We start from the raw sequence: 18,522 nt of genomic DNA, 5'->3' as shown, positions 1-18,522 counted from the left end.
ATATACCTTCATTCAACCTTTTTCTGGAACGCTCTGTTTTGGCGCCTGTCTCTTTAAGAACCCCTCCAAAAAGGCCCAGGCTGCTCTGATTGGTCAGCCGTTTAGGGACACACTGCATTTGCTCTCTGAATATTTGTAATAACTTTGCTCATTTTGAATGCTGTAAGGGCACTTTAGTTTGCTTTCTCTCTTCTTGAATACAGGAATTGTTCCAATCGGAACAATCCAATATGGATTAGCTTTCCCGATACTTTTACACAATTGATATAGCACCTTGATTCATGAAGTAAAAAAACAAGGGGCAAATGGGAAATCTAACATAGCACAAACAGGACCTTTATATTCTGGCATCTAAAACGTTTCACAATAAATTGTTATTTTGCATGTTATGAACGACAGAAACTTGACTTTCTTTGGCAACACATTCATTATATGCAGACCAATACAGAACAAATGACCGACTTATCAACGCATAGAGAAATTCAGCCTTTATTGATTGTAAAAGATGCTTCAAAAACAATTGTATTTTTTTTTTTTTTAAATAAAAAAAAAAAACTTTATAAATCACAGTTGCTTTCAATGGTCCTTCGTTTGACCTTTTGAATGTGTTTGCAGTCAGATGGACAACACAGCAGTGGCCTACAGAACTGACAGGCAAATGTTACGATCACTGGCTGTCAATTCATAGGTCATCCCCTTGTGTCCCATTGCTCTTCATCTACTTTGAAATAAAAAGGACTACCTCTGGTCCTTCAAGCATTGTGTTCTTTCGGTGGCTCTCTGCAGGTAACAGCACCTCCACTGGAACACTCACAGCTTCCACATGGAGTTGCTGTTACATCCAGCGAGCACCAGGAGACTGACAGCAAACTGCAGCTTCGCCAAACATGTGGACCAACCTTTGATGAGACCACACTTCCAGTTTCTTCAGCCGGGGTTGGGTGCTAGAGCGGAAGTACCTGAGAAAGGAGAAAGAGGAGAAAGAGGAGCAAGAGACCGGTTAACTAAAGATTTTGACTTGGAGGCAGTTGCTTATGAGTCCCCATTTGGAAGTGACTTTGACCCGGCAATTTCCTCCTCCCAGTTTTTATTGCCTCAGCATCATTGCTCACACTCTTCCAACAGCACGGCCAAAGGGCCAAGGCCTGTATAGATAACACAGATTTTATGGTTGCTGTCAACATGAGGGCGCCTTTCAATATGTGAGTATATGGGTGTGACTGACCTATGTACCTGCATGCCTGCCATTTCCTGCTTACACTGACATTTGTCCTCGTAATTACTTTAAGATTAGCTTCATAGTTTGTCAATATTCTATCAGTTGATATTTTTCAAATCATGTAGTTCTTTTTTTTAGCTAGCTTGTTCAGCGCATAAAAGTAATATCCCTGTAGACTTTGCCTTGCAGTAAAAAACAAAACACAGTGCAATAAAATGATTGAATGATTAGCAACCCTGTTAGATCATCTATGTTTGTACTTGGTTGCTTTTTATTCTGTTGAACGGACCAATCAGATTGCATGTATTGCCTCTTCGAAGGTAATAAAGTTAGTTGGAATTTTTGAAGCTGATTCTTTCAATAACAGCTCAGAATCAGGTATGCATTTTTTAAAATATATTTAAAAAAACAATCTAGTCAAGGTCTTCAGCATATTAACTAAGACAGACTTTGTCTCACAATACATAATGTTTAATGTTTTTTAAGTTAGAGCATTTTCAATGGTTTCTATGTATTTTGTAGGTTTACCGCCTGCTTTTGTGAGTATTCCCTCCCTAAAAAAGAATTGGAGTTGTCCTTGTGATTTGCTTTAAATCCTGTGCATTTTAAATAGCTGTTGGTAGTGGCCGTACTCACCTTTAGATGCATGGCCCGGTGGCTTCTACAGGACGAGGCCAAAGGTTTGCAGAGCAGCAGCAAGGCGTTGTGACAAAGGGAGCCGAGTAAGGAGAGGAAATATAGAAAAGAAGAAGCATAGCGGACAAGAAAAAGCAAATGAAGAGACAGAAAACTGACAGGGAAGTTGAAGAGGCGCTTTTCCGTCTAAATGTCAGCGAGGAGGGCGAAGGCAATGGCAGCGAGGCAGAGCAGCCAGTTTAAGGGATCAGGGCTTGGGTGGAAGGTTAATTATTACACTTGCAGTCAATATTTAACAGGCCCAGCGCCCTGCCCTCAGTCCAACATCCTGATTCCACACCGAGAGGGTAGGGCCCGCGTCAAGTACATCTCTTTTGTCCCCTGCTCAAAATATGTATTCAACACCTCACATGGCCTGCAGGAAACATGCAGTGTGGTCTTTATGAAAAAAAGTTTTAAAAAGTTAAACTCAGCTTCCATGTCATAGTTCTTAAGACTTTTCATATTCTTTAGATGTATTTTGTAAATAGAAACTTACTCTAAGAATCATACTTGTCCAGGAAATCAGAGTTAACACTTCCTTTGCTTGTAAATGCAACGTGACAGGAGCATGTGAGTCCAATCTACATTTACTGCTTTATTTCTTACAACTGCACACATTTACTGGAAATGACTCAGGGATAAGAAACAATCACACTGGTACAAGCAAAAGCTGTGGACGGTCAGTCACGTAAAAGTAACAGAACAATTGAAAAGTGATGTGTTTAAGATCGGGAGAGAGCATGAGGGTGCATAGTACCACTTTGTAATGCTTATTAAGGATGTCACAAATACTTTACATTTCATTTAGCTGACCCCAAAGCAACTTACAATAAGTGCAGTCGATCAAAATGATACAAATCCCAAACACTGAGAATCCTGCAAGTACATTAGTTTCAAATAAGCCAAACAATTTACAATGAAACATATTTTATTTATGTATTTTAGTTGCGTAGATGCAGTGGAAACAGGTGGGGTTTTAGACTGTGACGTAAGATGTATATACTTTTCCCTATATTAATAAGGAACTCATAATAATCAGAGTAGGTATTCTGAGAGGGAAAAGATAACTTGTAAATGAAGTCATGGTAGGTGACCCTGAATAATAATCCTTAACTTTAGGGCACTGTAAAGTAACATGTGACATAAACCCCTGGTGATAAACTGTTTTACAATGGCTAACACTTAGAGTTTGCAGTGGTTTGAAGGATATTTCACCCTGTGGGTTTAAATTGGTTTTTCGTGTAGCCTGGATTTCTGTCACTGACTCATCTCAGCCTTGAAAAATATTATAATATGTTTAATATCTTATCTGGAGGAGTGCCTGGAAAATAAAAGAGATTTTATATGAAGTTTTATTGACAGATTCATAATGAAACAGGAAACAGAAAACAGATTGAACTGTTGTTCTAATGTTCCTGTTTTAAAGTCCTGACTCCTGACTGTGCAACTACATCACAAACTCCATAAAGGTAGATACCATAGATATTACAAAGAGTGAAATGTCCATGTTTCCTTCTAAGTTTTAGCATTTCTTACATGCCCCCTCTTGTATTCATATACTTGGGCTATCTTATCTTGACAAGTTCAAGGGGGTTGGTATGGAGTGCAGAGTCCAGTGTCTCTGAGAGAGGATATGTGCACAGCATTAATCTGCCGCTCAGATAAAGTCCCTTTGTTGCTCCTTTGAATCCACGGTGCCTAAGGTCACAATCAGATCAGATAACAACATCTATCTGCTGAGCATGAAATTATCTCGTGGACAAGGTCACATGCAGTGCTCAAATCTCATTGCACGATGTTCTAATTTCAGAAGTAATCGAGCGTATGGTTGATGTTTGTGTGCATGTTGGGTTTTCTGAGCTCAATTTAACATTAAAACAATCTCTGTCACTTTTTTTCATTTGGTTTGTCTGGTAATTATGTTTCATTGTGAATACATGTGTGCAGAGTTTTGACGCTGCAAGGCTTTTTCATCCTTTATTGGCCGTTCTTACTTGCCATATGTATATCTGTTCCTCCTGTGTGGGAGATTTCAAAGATATTGTACGATAAAAGACCAGAGGTGGGAAAAGTACTCGGATCTTGAACTTAAGTAGTATCAGAGCGTAGAAATACTCTGTTACAAGTTAAAGTCATACATTCAAAATGTTACTCAAGTAAACGTACTGTCATCAAAATATACCTAAAGTACCAAAAGTAGTCATTGCGCAGATTGATCCATTACAGAATAATATATTATACGTGTTGATTATAATAATTGATCATTAAAGTGTTCTCAAAGCTGGTAAAGGAGCAGCTAGTTTGAATGACTTTGTATACTGCAGGGTAGCTTGTGGATTTACTCCAGGTGGAACTAAAGTCTGATTTAAGACTTGATTATATTTCACGTCATTAATCCAAATCTGAGAAGTAACTAAAGATATTCAATAATTGTAGTGGAGTATAGTACAAAGTAGCATAAAATGGAAATACTCAAGTACCGCAGAACAGTACTTGAGTTAATTTACTATAGATACTTCCCACCTCTGTAAAAGACAGCTACAAAGATGTCTAATTTTGCAACATTCCAGCATGCTACTCTAAACACATTCCTTCATAAAAGCGGATCCTCCAATATCTGATGACTAATGTTTTTCGCAAAGAGCAAACAGGAGGGTTTTCTTTTTTTCATGTTTCTTTGGCTGGTTAGGATTTTCTAACCTTAAGTAAAGAAGAATAGAGAAGTGTATGGTAATATTTGAGTGATCCAACAACAGTGTTTTTATATTTTAATGTCAAGAATGTTGGTATTTGTTTTATGTGAAAACCGAACTTTCCTTAATTCTGGTGTTTTTCTTAAAGGTCCTATAAAAACACACATTTTCCATAACCTCCTATACTACGAGTTATATGATCCCATATGAACAAGCAATTCTGACAAAGTTTCAACACGTTAGATATCTTCACTTGAGAGATGTCTCTTCCTGCTGTCTGGAGTGGGCGGAGCTTTTCGGACAATCTGATCAGGCCACACCCATTTTTCCTTATCAGGTAGATTCATTTTATCATCATGGTTATAATACTTTCCAAAGATAAAATCCACCATCTTTTATGAAGATAACCAATCAGCATGGACAGCAATTAAAGAAACACATTTTTCCGTGTGTTCCACGTACACAGAGAAAGCTGAATTCTCCTGCTTGCATGCAGAGACACAGAAACTGGGCCAACAGTGCATTGCAATCAAGCCATATTGTAGGTTTGAAAAAATACAGTTCAACAATAGGTATCCTCGTCTATTAAAACCCTCTGTGCTCATATTTGTGGATGCTATTTCCCTACTGGAAATGTAGCTAGTTTGCATGAGTGAAGAGAACAATAAAGTTCAGATAAAAACCCCACAATAAGTCAACAGGTTTAGGCAGTTCTGCTTTTGCAGCAGTTCTGAGGGTAGAGACTAAGCTGAAATAGAGCACATTAGGATTGAGTCCTCTATAGCATGTAGTTCTTCCTCTGGTCTAACTAGGTCACTGTCATGTCCAATGGGCGCTGATTCAGGAAGATTACACTGCTGCTACCCTGTATCTGCTTCCTTGGATTTCAAAATCTTGAATTTACCTAGATAAATAAATGTTTCAAAACAATTGCAAAGATAATGATTATCTAACTGATGATAGTGTAATTGATTGAGGGATTAAGGTCCATGATTCATCAAATATTCAAAGTATATTATAATTGTCTGTGTTCGGTTAGTCACTGCAGCAGACTCTAAATATTAAGATGTAAAAAGTACTATCAAACTGAGTTTTAGTTTGAGTAATTATTCTTCTACTATGCAGGAGAGCATATGTAATTGAATCTGTCTGCAAACACAAGTAAGCACAATTTGTGTGTACTTAATATACTATACTTAAAATATATAACCTAACCTTCTGAAAAAAACCGAAACTGTAGAATTTACAAATGCGTTTTGAGAACTGCACTGCCCCCTGTCTTAAAACCATGGTACTGCAGATGTTAGTACCCCCGGTTTAACAGATTATTCTCCTCTCCAGAGAACAAGCGATTTATTAGATTAGGTTATTTCCATTTTATGCTACTTTGTACTTCTACTCCACTACAATTCAGATTTTAATTGTGTACTTTTATTACATTTACGAATGACCTTTAGTTAATTTGCAGATGTACATTCATGAAAAACAATATAATCAACACTTAAATCAGACTTTAGTTCCACCTGGAGTAAATTCACAAGCTACCCTGCAGTATACAAAGTCATTCAAACTAGCTGCACCTTTACCAGCTTTGATAACACTTTAATGATCAATCATTATTATCAAAACATATCATATATATTATTCTGAATGGACCAATCGGCATGAGTATTTTTACTTTTGGTACTTTAAATATAATTTGATGCCAATACTTTCATACTTCTACTTAAGTACAAGATCCGAGTACTCCTCCCACCTCTGGTTTTGTTTGTCATTTTTTAATAATCAACCTTTTTATCCTCATGCTTTAGAATGAATATCCTACTTAAAAATCCCAAATGTTTTATTACACTAGTTATAAAACCAAACGGAAGCAAATAATTAAACATTTGAAACAAATTAAACAAATCAATGTTGGGCAACACTTTTAAAAGAAAGTTCTTCTCTCAAAGTATCGGAACCTAACCTTACCACAGTGCAAATTGAGATCATCATAATATAAATGCAGTGTTTCCATTAAAGATTTGGGAAAAACATTTGCAGTAAGAAATAGCAATGTAATACCAAACAATGTAGGGGACAAACAAATATGAATAGATTATTTGATGAGGAAATATTAAACACTGCATTCAGAGAAAAATAAACTGTTTATTCTTTAAAAACAGAATTTGAAAGTAAGACTTTATTTAGCTCTGGTCAGAGTGAAAACATTAAAAGGCTGTTCGATGTTGGATAAAGTACCCTGATTAAGACTCCTCTCTGATGGGAGTGCATCCAGAGAAGAAGCTGTTCTGAAAGCTGGTCAGGATTCGTTTCTTCTTCTTGAGGAAGCTGGCTGTTGTTCTGTCCTCCGTGTCCTCCTCCGTGACCACCACCTCCTCCTCCTCCTCCTCCTCCTCCTCCTCCTCCTCCTCCTCCTCTTCCTCTGGCAGGAGAGGCTTCCGTGCCAGCTTCAGGTCTGCAGTGGTGTGTCCCATGTCACCGAGTTCTTTTAGCACCTTTAAAGTGATAATAATAGTTAATAAGATAATACAAATACACAATAATGATACACTTGATTGGTATAGCACCTTCCAAGTGCTTCACAGCAGAGAATTGACATTGACAAAAGAGTCACAGAAAATGTATATCACATTAGTTTCAAATGAAAGACAACAAAATAGACATAAAATGAGCATAGAATATTAAATAGATTAACATTTAAGATAGTATAACAGTGCAAATTCACATTGTGATTACAACTGAAAATAATGTCAGCATTGGGTTGACCAAAGCAGGTGACAATGTAGGTGCATCAGAGCATTGAGAAGTCTTTGAAAGACTTCCAGCGAGCAGGCTTCCCTGATGTCTAAAGGCATTTTGTTTCATAGCTTTGGGGCATCATTGACGAGGGCAGCATCATCATCATCAATCTTGTTTTTGTGGCGTTTCTGGGAACCTCTAACAAAACAGCAGCAGATGATCGCAGTGTTCTTGACTAATTAACCTGCAGATTAAAAAGGCTCAAAGTGAGACCAGAGGGCTTTTCTTTTTATTCTGTTGTGCCTGAAATGCCGTATGCTACTGAAGCAGCTGTTTTAGTAGTGGCCGCTTTAGAGGAGCGAGGAGTAAGCAGCCAATGATGGTACAAAACACGCAATACATTAGTATAACAGCAAACATTAGTATAACAGCAAACATTAGTATAACAGCAAACATTAGTATAACAGCAAACATTAGTATAACAGCAAACATTAGTATAACAGCAAACATCACAGACACTTGAGTATACTTTTATAAAAAGGCACATCATTCCGTGTATTGCCAAGTCTTCCTATTTGACCAGCTTTACCTTCTTAGTGGGTTTACAAGATGGCGGCTTGAAGAATGTGCTGTTGTCCGGGCTGAAGGAAGTGGGATCCTGAAGAGAGTCTTTGCGAAAACTGTCTGCCTGACTTCCATCCTAAAATGATAATACCATTTTAGAAAAATGATGATTTCATGAAGACAATCAAAGCATTTTATTTACAATGAACAGAAGAAACATGTATGTGGCAAATGAATGCCAAATTACATATTAATCGTTTAAACTAGTATCAGGCTATTATGGTTTATTCAAGTATTTCTTTTAATTGACTCAAATGTAATATTATTATTCTAAATTGGTGATGTAATAAATACTAGTATAATAATCCAGTAATTGTTATTTGGATTTTTTTTACTAAATAACATTTTTTATAGAGGATATGTTTGGAAGTTTTATTTTCCATCGATGACCCTGAACTTGTGAATCAGTTTATCAATCCAGATTGGTTTTACTAAACACAGAAGCGCAGATTGATTGTAAACAGTCCTATATACAAATAGTACATTTAACAAATATTTACGGATTGTTTCCCCTCTTTTGTAATTTATTTTTGAATATCTTATCATTAGATCATTTACCTCGGGATCCATATTTCGACACTTCTCACGGCCACACTGACAGTTCTCCCCGCAGCTCATCTTCCCTTTACGGCACCTGCATAACCGGTTACTGCAGCGACCTTTACACGCACACTGAACAAAGAGAAATAGCATTTCCATCACAAGTCACCAAATCACACACACATAGTTTGCAGGTTCATTTCTAGCCTTCCTTTATAGAGAGATATAACAGGATGATGTGTTTAATGAACCTCTCAACTGAACCAAAAGTGGACTATTACTCACTACTCTGCTGTGGGATTGCATTTGATATCGTGGTTATGGTTTGTTCTTGCCCTGCAGGGTCTTTAAGCCGTGTCCAGAGTCAGCGTCTATAAACAAACAACCGTTTTGAAGATTAACCAAATAGTCTTACCCCCGTAGCTTTTGTTTTTTTTGAGGCTCTGCGGGTCCCAGCTTTCACAGGGCGCCACTCATCCTCACTCTGCTCATCGTCGGACGTCAGCTCGTCCATGTTGATGTCCATGTCCTGCTTCACCTTGGCTGTGGTGGTAAAGCGCCTCCCTTTGGGCTGACGGTGGAGGGAAAGCAAAGAGCAATCAACACACTTAGACCTTCAAATGAAGTTCTCTTTAAGATCATTTATATCTTCATCTCATTTTATATCAAGATATTGTTTAAAGAATCATTGACTCTCGATATAAGATTGTATTTCATTTGAAACATTGGTCCAGGCTCAAACATGTTCACAGACTTTGGGGGAAATAATCATGAGCCAATTGACATTCAAAACCAAAGGATGGAAGACTCTCTTCCACGACTTACCTTTGGAGGAAGGTACTCAAACGAGTCGTCTGCATTGTTGGCACCGTTGGTGGCCGTAGGCATGAGGACCTTCTTATGACTGGCCAGGTTGAGCAAAGAGATTTTCTGCAGAAAAATAAAGTTTAGAAATAGAACAGTGAGGTTACATTCAAACAAGTTGTCATAATTAAGCCTTAATGGGGAAAAACACTTTTACAAAACAGAAAAAAGTATTTTCCCCCCCAGTTGATTTGAAGTCAACAATCTCATTAGTGTAGCATCCAATAGTACCTTGTATTCTACATTTATATTTTAACTTGACATTAAAAGAATAAAAGAATGGAAACAGATGGAAGACGATAATGTTAACATAAACAATACGGTTACCTGTTTACACTGCTCATTCTCCTCCAACAGCGCCTGGTGCTGCTCTCTTAATCCTCGTAGCTTTTCAAGCTCTTCTTCCTAAAATGATGTTACAAATAACAATATGATGAACGTTTTCTCCTAAAAGAAAGGTGAGTTAAAGTATGATCAAGCACTCTTCTTTTAGTGGAGACAAACCTGAATTTGGAGGCGCTGGAACAGCTCCTTCTCCTTCGCGCTCTCCTCTTCCTCCTTTGTTTCGGCCGACTCTTCACATATGGTTTTGTTCTTTATTTGGTTAAGGAGGTACAGGACCTGTACAAAGGAAGACAAACAGATGTATAGAACAGATATGTCCAAGTATGCATGTCTCTAAGATATATGAACATTGGAAAAGGAGTAAAGCACCTTCTCTTGATGCCTCTGCTCGAGCTCCACCATCTGCACCTGGTGCTCCATGTCCATGGTGGACATGACGCTCCTCTCGTCAGCCATGGTCTTCCTCAGGTCCTGAGCATTCCCCGCCTCCTGTTTTAGCTCGCTCTCCAGCTTGCCACTGGCGGTTTTCGCAGAAACCAGCTGAATGAAACGGGAACAGTTGATGTTTTTCAGAAACAAAAACTCAACATATGAATAATATACATTACCATGTGATTTGAAATCATCTTTGAGTACTTGCTCACCTCAGACACGAGGAGCTTAAGGGCACACTTGGCATCCACTATGCTTGTAATGCAGTCGAAGCGCTGTTTCAGGCGCCCCTCGCTGTCGGCGACGAGGACTTTCCGCTGGAGGTCGGCTATCTGGGCATTCCTGTGAAGAGAGGAATCACTCTGAGCCATCGATCATCGCTGGTCTTGACTGAAGAAATTCTTAGTCAACAAAATAAACTAACCCTCTCATAAGATTTTTTTTTTTTTTTTAAGAATGATGTTGTGCTAACGTATTTTGAAAAGAAATCCTTTAGCATAGCATAAAAAATGACCAATAAAAAAAGTGACTGACAAGTCGTCTAAAAATCTAGTGTGGTTTGACAAAGTCACAAAATCTGTACAGGACTGACTGGAAACAAAAGCACACATAACTTTTTATTGTGCATCATTTAATGTTGTGTAAATGACAATTGATAGGCAGGTGATTCAAGCTATAGTAAGGCAGAGTAGGATGAAAGCTGGTCTTAACATGTTTGGAATATGTGAAATGCATTGAGTGCAGGTTGTCAGACTCACCTGAGGGCCATCTCTGTCTCCAGGTTCTCCACCTGTTTGGTCAGAGGCGTCTCCAGCGCCCCATGGGTCTCCAGCTCAGAGATGATCAGGGTCCGGCGCTGCATGGAAGGGCATCGCAAAACAAGACATTGATTGATTTACTTTGATATGCAATGGATTCAGTTAAGTAGATTACTCAGTTTTGTGGATTCTTTTAATGAGTTTGCAGCCTGTAAAATGAAACACTGGCGTGACGATGTCTCGCAAAAGCCTATCAGCCGTGAGAATCTCAGCCTGTTGTCAATGACGTTTTAGAATCAGAAAACCAAAAAACACCAGCCATTGGCTCGGGGCGACAGCACACAGAGTTCCATATATATGTTCGGAAACTGGACAAAAATAAGTGTTTGTATAAAAACTACAAACTATGGACTGTCTATTTTAGGGATCTCCAACACTCGATAGACTCGGCGGCCGATCGATCGGAGCATCCCTAGATACAACGGTAGCTTAGTCTAGATCGATTCAATCTCCAATCAGAAACCTGTTTTTTGTCTGCAGTCTTTCAACAACACTTAATTCATGGTTTTTACTAACCGGTAACAGTATGTAAGTAGCGACCTGGCTCAGAAGGCCACAACAAAAAGGGAGACACAACACATTAACGGGTAGAAAAAGGTGTTTATTTGCACAAACACGTCAAAAATAGACACTGGATATACTCATCAGAGCCGGGTGCCTGCAGGAGAAAGCAGAGAGGCTCTAAATAGCTGGGCAGGACACCAGACCCAGGTGCCCTGAGTTACTGTAATCAAGGTGCCAATGCAGCACAGACAGAACAGCCACAGCCTCTCTACGGATGCACCCACAGGGGCATCACAGTAGTATTATTTTGATTTGTGTATTTGTATTATCTAAAGCCAGTTGAGTAGCACTTAAAATGTTTTGGCTCTATGAAACCTGATGTACTTATATAGCCGCGTTCACACCGCAGTACTTTTCCCACTTTAGTTCCGATATAGTTCCGAAATGTCGCGTTCACACCAAAAAGAGCCGGAACTAAAATTAGTTAATCAGAACCTTTTCTATCCCCTTTTCCGTCACTGCAAGAGAGCAGGTACTTTCGTGTGAGAAAATTGGCTGGGCGGAATGCAAACCATGCCCCGTAAAACTCAAAAAAGGTTTTGTGAAGTCGCCATTTTATTATCCTCGCATTAACATTATTAGCATTAGCCCAGCGCACAAACACAGAGAGACTAACTTATGGCAACACAAAAGAAAACATGGGAGCGGACCGGTGGAGATGAGGAGGTGTCGGCGTTCTGGCGATTTACTCGGAAGGCTTCAGTAGAAGCTGCTGGGAGTCCCAGCAGCTTCTACTGAAGCCAGTCCCCAACTTCGGGGACTTCCGGCCGGGGACTTCGGGTGGCGGTGAAGTTGTGTGCGGCCTGCCAGTAAACCCAAAGCAGAAGAAGAAGAAGTGACGTCAGCGGCTTCATTTGCCTAATCCTTCCCCAGGAACTTATTCTGGTGTGAACGCGATCTGTACTTAGTTCATCAGAACTAAAGAGTTCTGATGAACTAAGTTCTCATGAACCTTTGTGGGAAAAGTACTGCGCTGTGAATGCGGTTATGATTCTGTTTTCTTCAAGTTTATATCTTCTTGGTCGAATGCACTTATTGTATGTCACTTTGGATAAAAGCGTCAGCTAAATGTAATGTGTATTACAAATAAATCATGGCAAAATGTGTTAATGTTGTTGTTGGCATCTACATGGAGATAAGCCCCGCCTCCTCGCTAGCATGATTAGTTTGAGTGAAGCAAGTACAGTAAACACAAACGATGCCATGGTCTAACTCAGGGGTTCCCAAACTTTTCAGCCCGCGACCCCCAAAATAACAGTACCAGAGACTGGCGACCCCCTGTCGCCGGGGGGGGGGGGGGTGAAAAAAAAGTTGGAGAAACACTGCGCTAGTGGATTGTCAAAGGAGGAGCCTCGTTGCGGGGAAATTATGCAGATGGCTAGTCCGCCCCTGAAAATGTCTATGCAAACGTTATTATTAATAATCATTTTTTATTTTCGCGACCCCCACTTTTGGAACCCCTGGTCTAACTCATACGAGTAACGTGGGCTCAGATTTCTGGTAGAGAAATAAAGCTCACCCTGATTTTGGCAGCAGGCCGGTCCCCTGTCTCCATCTGCTGTTTCAGGTGGTTGATCTCCTGGGCCAACACCTTCCTGTCATCCAGCAGGTCGTTGAGGTGGCGCCGGGCCTCCTCTGTGCTGACCATCACCTCCACTTCATTGAGAAGCCAATTCTGATCACATAAATACGGACAATATTTACAGATACACAACAAAAACTTTAGTCCAAAACATCTGACTTAATATAATGAGGCAGAACATCTTTAACATATTTGCAGCTTACTCAATCAATGTGACATTTCAGGGAGGATAATTTTACAAATATAAAATTGATAACAACACAAACACATTTTCACTTCTGATAACCTTCTGTTGTGTCCGGGAAACACCAGACAATGTGAAGACCTAATTCTCTGTATATTCTTGGGAGTTCAAATGATAAAACAATAAGAATTAAACTCATTTGATACAAACTAGCCCCAGCGTTGCATACAGTAAGCATTGGTAGTTAGCTTAGCAAGACAATTCTGGTTCACAATAATCAATGGAGGAAAGAGTAAGGAAACAAAACGATGCAGAGATATATCGCTCACTCCTAGTAAACATGAATAATGTTTGTTTGCGCTTCGTGGTTGACCAAACACAGGCCTTGGTGAACACAGAGAGGAATTCAAACAAATGTTATTACCTTAACTCGTGTAGCAGCTCCCTCTATTCCTCTGTGGCGTTTGTCTGCTACCTCACTTCTCTTCAGCAGGGCATCTTTCAGCCGCTTGTTTGCTGCCGCAGCCTGTAGGAGGAACACTTATTCATATAAGAAAAGTAGCTGCTACTTCATAAATGTTGAACAAATTCAATCCAGCACACTACTTGAAGATCTTAAATGTATGCCTCACCTCCTCAGTTTTACGACGCAGAACACTGGCCTGTTTCTGAAAATCCCTCTCAAGTTTAAGCAACTCGTACTGCCGTTTGCGATCCTGTTCAACAGATTCAATCAAATCAACTGTGAGCCAGGTAACATTAATAAATGCGTCAAAGGGAAAACAAGCTAAGCAGCAAAAAGTTATGAATAAAAGGATGTAGCGAGAACGTGTCCTGCAGTGAAGAACTTGATTTCCACACACCTTCTCCTTTAGCTGCAGCACCTCCTTATCCTTCATGCTCTTCCATTGTCTGAACTTCTCAGAGTCCTCCCTCATCTGCCTCATCAGCTGCGCACGCTGGTTCTTCATCGCCTGTGAGAACACAGCGTTACCATGTTAGGATCTGGCTCACATGTATTCAAAGTTGGAGTAAATAACAGCAGTGCTCTTTGCCAATGTGCATGCCGTGATAAAGGTCAAAAGAAAATATGGATTGGTGGTTTACAAGGAATTCAGCCACCGAGAGATCATGTTCTATGCACTTAAGTGAATGGGACACTCTATATGGTCACTACTATTTAGTTCATATCTTATAAAATAGAGTATCGACTTCATTTTAATATTATTAATTAATAGATAAATAGTACATTTTATTCATAATATTATTGAGATGGCGGTGTGACCCAAGAAGGATCTATTTAGTTCTTTGATGGTATTATTAAAAAAGTCAATTTGTTCAGTACAGTAACAAAGACATCCGATAAAAGCAGTATAAGAGCATGTTAATGCTCAACATAATGTTCTCATCTATTTTTCTTTTAAAGGAACTAGATGATATAAAAAGGCATTCTTTATTACCTGTATCTCATGCATGAGATTGCCGACTTTCTTCACGGAGGTCTCCTTGAGTTTGAGCATTTTGGACTGATCCAGAAGTTTTTTCTTCATGTCAACCAGCTGGTTCTCGAGCTCCTGCAGTCTCTTCCGGCGCTGCTCACTGAGCCTGGAAGAAGGTGAAGCAGACAGGAAGTTAAAAGTGAAGGCTTATGAGGTTACTTTACAGTTTTAAGAGTTTTATCCGAATAAAGAAGTTACAGACACAACCAAGATATTGAAGAGTTCATACTTAGCCTGGTTGGTGTCTTTCTTTGCAGACTGCAGTGCAAGAATGAGATCCTCTTTTTCCTTCTGCAGAGAATCCACCGAAGTCTGCAGACTATGAAAGTTTTTCTGTAGGAAACAATGCCAAGAAGTTTAAAACTCCAAAAGACATGGCTCTGAATTAATATCACACAAAAAGACTGCTTTAAATGCACAATGTTAATTTTCTGCAACTCGGCATCTGTCAACCAAAGCTATAACGATGCATGTGCAAAAAGAAAGATTTTATCCTCGTTTGATGAGGAATCGCACAAGTACAAGTATAAATACTAGGGCTGTCAAACGATTACAATTTTTAATCAGATTAATCACAGCTTAAAAATTTATTAATCAGGATTAATCACCATTCGAACTATGTCCAAAATATGCCATTTCTTTATGTATATTGTTGTGGGAATGGAAAGATAAATGAAAGAAGGCGGATATATCCATTTAACATACAGTATGTATGTTTATTATAACATTGTTCTGTGTGTCAAAATGAAAGACAGCCCACACACCTATCAATCATCAAACCGTGGGGTCTTAATTCATTACGTGTTGATTTCTATCAACGGGGGAGTACTTCAGGAAAGTCGACGCAAATGCGCTTTGTGACACAAGTAACGGTACGCATTTCAGATTACGCACATAACCTGCGTACCAGTTATGTGCACCCATGTACTACAGCAAAAGTGTTCTCCGTCGGGACTTCCTGCAACAACACCACGCCATTATCTTGATTCTGATTGGCCAGAAGACATTATCAAAGATGTTCTATTGAGAAGACGATCACAACGTGACAAAAGTTTTCAAAACCGTTTCTGGTCTTCGGGTATTTCCAGACAAGTGGCTACTGAAATCAATCTTACTAACTGCTGTCTGAGCAATTCTCGGCGCGAGTTGGCGGACTTTATTTTGCTTACTTTAACATCATTTTTCATGGTGGGGCTAAGCCATTTCTTGGTATGGGTGTAGCCTACCCCGGCCATACCCTGGCGCTGTCACTGGTGGGATGTATGGGGCGGGCCATTCTGCACGTGCGTTAAATACGTTAAATATTTTAACGCAATTAATTAAAAAAATTAATTACCGCCGTTAACGCGATAATTTTGACAGCATTAATAAATACAAATAAAAACAATACATTTAGGATAAAAACTGAGTAGCTGAGTCAACACATATACAGATATGATAAGAAGAAAACAATGGAAAAAGAGAGCTCTCCAACGAGGCGTTCTGGGGCAGCAGAGACAGGTCTTTTCTGTGTTAAGAGTTTTACTCCCTACAGGGTGTACTTTGAGGGTTTGTGACTCTGCAGACCGTTTACATGCAGACAAACCTTCATAACACACAAGGGGACGGGTAATAACCGGAAAAGCATGACATGAGATCTTGAACTAGTTTGGAGTGTAATAATCAACATTCTTCATCAGCGAGACGAAACAAATATGGACCCTGAATTTAACTAGAGCTGTCGTCCATAGAAAAGAATGTGCGCCAGGGAACCTATGTTCCAGATAAAAGAAGGGCCTCTAGATGTCCCTGAACAATATTCTATCTCATGTCAGCTTGTGCTCGGTCATAAGCTGGCAACAACAATGCGCCCAAGCTGCTCCTCCTTAAGAGAGATAGCAGCAATACCCAAGGCCGTAGACCTATGCCATGGGAGAAGAGACAGTGAAAGGAGAAAATGATGAACTGTGTCAAAGGTTGAATACCTAAGCAAATTATTCCCTAATGATGTATATGGGCAAATGTGAGTTGCACTACATTACATGTCACTTGTTAGACGCTTCCAACGCGACTTACATACTCAATACTGTAGACAATCCCCACAGGAGCAATTTGGGGTGAAGTGTCTTGCCCAGGGACACAACGACATGCTGACTGCAGTGGGGTTTGAACCTGTGACCCCCTGATCCCAACACCAACGCACTATCCACTGCACCACACCCCGAGTTCAGAGTAGGTACACTACAGGTATCCAAATGTACTGACAGTTCCCCTTTTAATAACTCACGTGACGCATAATCAACGTCAATTACTTAAAAAAGCAACTATGAATGAATCCAGTTTGTTTAATTAAGTCATAAAATCAAGTTAAATATTTCTGATTAACCAAATGAAAATAACTCCGATCCAATATTGTTGGGAGAGTCCATATATTGATAGAAAATCGTCTTACCTGGTGCTCTAACTGCATCGGCTCGAGCTGGGTGTCATTCTGGCACATGTTCCGCACAAAGGCTTCCTTCAAGCTCAACACTTTGTTCAGCTCTATCAGTTCCTTGGAAAGCTGGGCCTGCCGCAGAGCATGATGGGTTGTAAAGCCTTCTGAGGAGTGCTTTCCATCAATGCCAGTGCCATCCTGTGTGAGAGGTAGGAAACATCTTCATTTGGATACGGTTCAGTAGGGGGGATTCTATGATCAATAAATATGTACATGAGAAAATAAATGTCACTGTAGAACATTCTATAAAATAATTTTATTTTCATCACGTATATTCGTAAACCAATCAAATGTGCAGATTCAGTGGTAACGAAAGCACAGTGCAGTGTACCGAGTTGTCAGTAAGATAAAGTAAAGATTCAAAGACTCAATTGCTACAGCATCATTTGACCCTTAAATCCCAGGCTTATGCCACAAAGCAACCTATAACATTCGGGATGCAAACACAGGTATGGTGAAAAAAGAGAACTATTCGAAGCAGAAACAAAACAGCGTAATATACCATCTGACAAAGGCCTGTGCTATAATGCTTCAATTAACTGGCTATTCTTTATAATATACTCAGATCAGTAGGAGACAGAGATGTTAAGTTATAAATCAAGGGTTTTTATTATTATTTACAGCAGGGGTGGGGAATGTTTTTCCTTTCAATTTTTACAACATCCTCCGAGGTTTCGTACAAATTATTGAACACAACCTCTGCTTAAAAAAAAACTAAAATCACAGCCCATTCATTTCGCCTTTCTTTCATGCTGTGCAAACAAAAAGCAACCTCTTAATCCAGATATCTTTTTTTTTTTTAAATGGAAATGTTGAAGTTAAAAGCATCAATCTGGGTCACTTTGAGAGCAAAATTAAGAGATCTATGGATATATCTCTCAACACCCATATGAAACAGACCTGTAAGAAGGTTTTATTTTTCTTTATGAATATTTTACAAATCACTCCCCTTTTAAGCTGTATTCTTGTTATTTTTTGACAACTTTTTTGTCAACTTTTTTGTTACTGTCATAGTATTTATAGTACCAAAAACTGCGGCATGTGTACGGCTCCTTATGGGTACTGCAACATTTAAAGTGCTGGAGAGGGGCTCCTATGGTCTCCGTCAACAATACACCACGTGATGACACGTTACGCTCGTGTTGTGTTCAAGCAACCTGTTCTTGGCCCGGAAAAACAGACACTCTCTTGTTTAATTATTTTGCGGTCTAGATTTCTTAAACTCTTCGGTTCTTACACAAGTCACCCAAATCAGCGTTAAA

At 39.4% G+C, this 18,522-nt stretch overlaps 1 protein-coding gene and 1 long non-coding RNA gene across 4 annotated transcripts in view; both read right to left on the bottom strand.

Moving 5' to 3' along the window:
* Window positions 1-473: 473 nt before the first annotated feature.
* Window positions 474-2,046, bottom strand: LOC307017531. Its single transcript, XR_013802214.1, has 2 exons — window positions 1,856-2,046; window positions 474-959 (listed from the first exon to the last, which is right to left on the bottom strand). It is a non-coding gene; the product is annotated as an uncharacterized lncRNA (long non-coding RNA).
* A 4,672-nt stretch (window positions 2,047-6,718) lies between these two features.
* kif4 (kinesin family member 4) overlaps window positions 6,719-18,522 on the bottom strand; it is a 41,675-nt gene continuing 29,871 nt past the window's right edge. For 2 of the 3 annotated variants that reach the window (XM_079649903.1, XM_079649904.1), the window contains 17 exons: window positions 17,216-17,398; window positions 15,014-15,117; window positions 14,746-14,890; window positions 14,149-14,259; window positions 13,918-14,001; window positions 13,710-13,811; window positions 13,039-13,194; window positions 10,896-10,993; window positions 10,350-10,479; window positions 10,075-10,245; window positions 9,865-9,981; window positions 9,688-9,765; window positions 9,322-9,426; window positions 8,912-9,067; window positions 8,515-8,628; window positions 7,922-8,032; window positions 6,719-7,088 (listed from right to left, as the gene is read on the bottom strand). In XM_079649903.1, the coding sequence (XP_079506029.1) occupies window positions 6,837-7,088; window positions 7,922-8,032; window positions 8,515-8,628; window positions 8,912-9,067; window positions 9,322-9,426; window positions 9,688-9,765; window positions 9,865-9,981; window positions 10,075-10,245; window positions 10,350-10,479; window positions 10,896-10,993; window positions 13,039-13,194; window positions 13,710-13,811; window positions 13,918-14,001; window positions 14,149-14,259; window positions 14,746-14,890; window positions 15,014-15,117; window positions 17,216-17,398 (2,217 nt within the window). In that variant the 3' untranslated portion in view covers window positions 6,719-6,836. Of the gene's footprint in view, window positions 7,089-7,921; window positions 8,033-8,514; window positions 8,629-8,781; window positions 8,868-8,911; window positions 9,068-9,321; window positions 9,427-9,687; window positions 9,766-9,864; window positions 9,982-10,074; window positions 10,246-10,349; window positions 10,480-10,895; window positions 10,994-13,038; window positions 13,195-13,709; window positions 13,812-13,917; window positions 14,002-14,148; window positions 14,260-14,745; window positions 14,891-15,013; window positions 15,118-17,215; window positions 17,399-18,522 lie in introns of those variants that run through there. The other variant, XM_079649905.1, reaches the window with a different exon arrangement.

Source organism: Notothenia rossii (genome assembly GCF_949606895.1).
Source record: "Notothenia rossii genome assembly, chromosome: 9".
NCBI classification, from domain to species: Eukaryota; Metazoa; Chordata; class Actinopteri; order Perciformes; family Nototheniidae; genus Notothenia; species Notothenia rossii.
The sequence above is the reverse complement of the archived record's forward strand: the minus strand, read 5'-3'. Positions and strand labels throughout refer to the sequence as shown.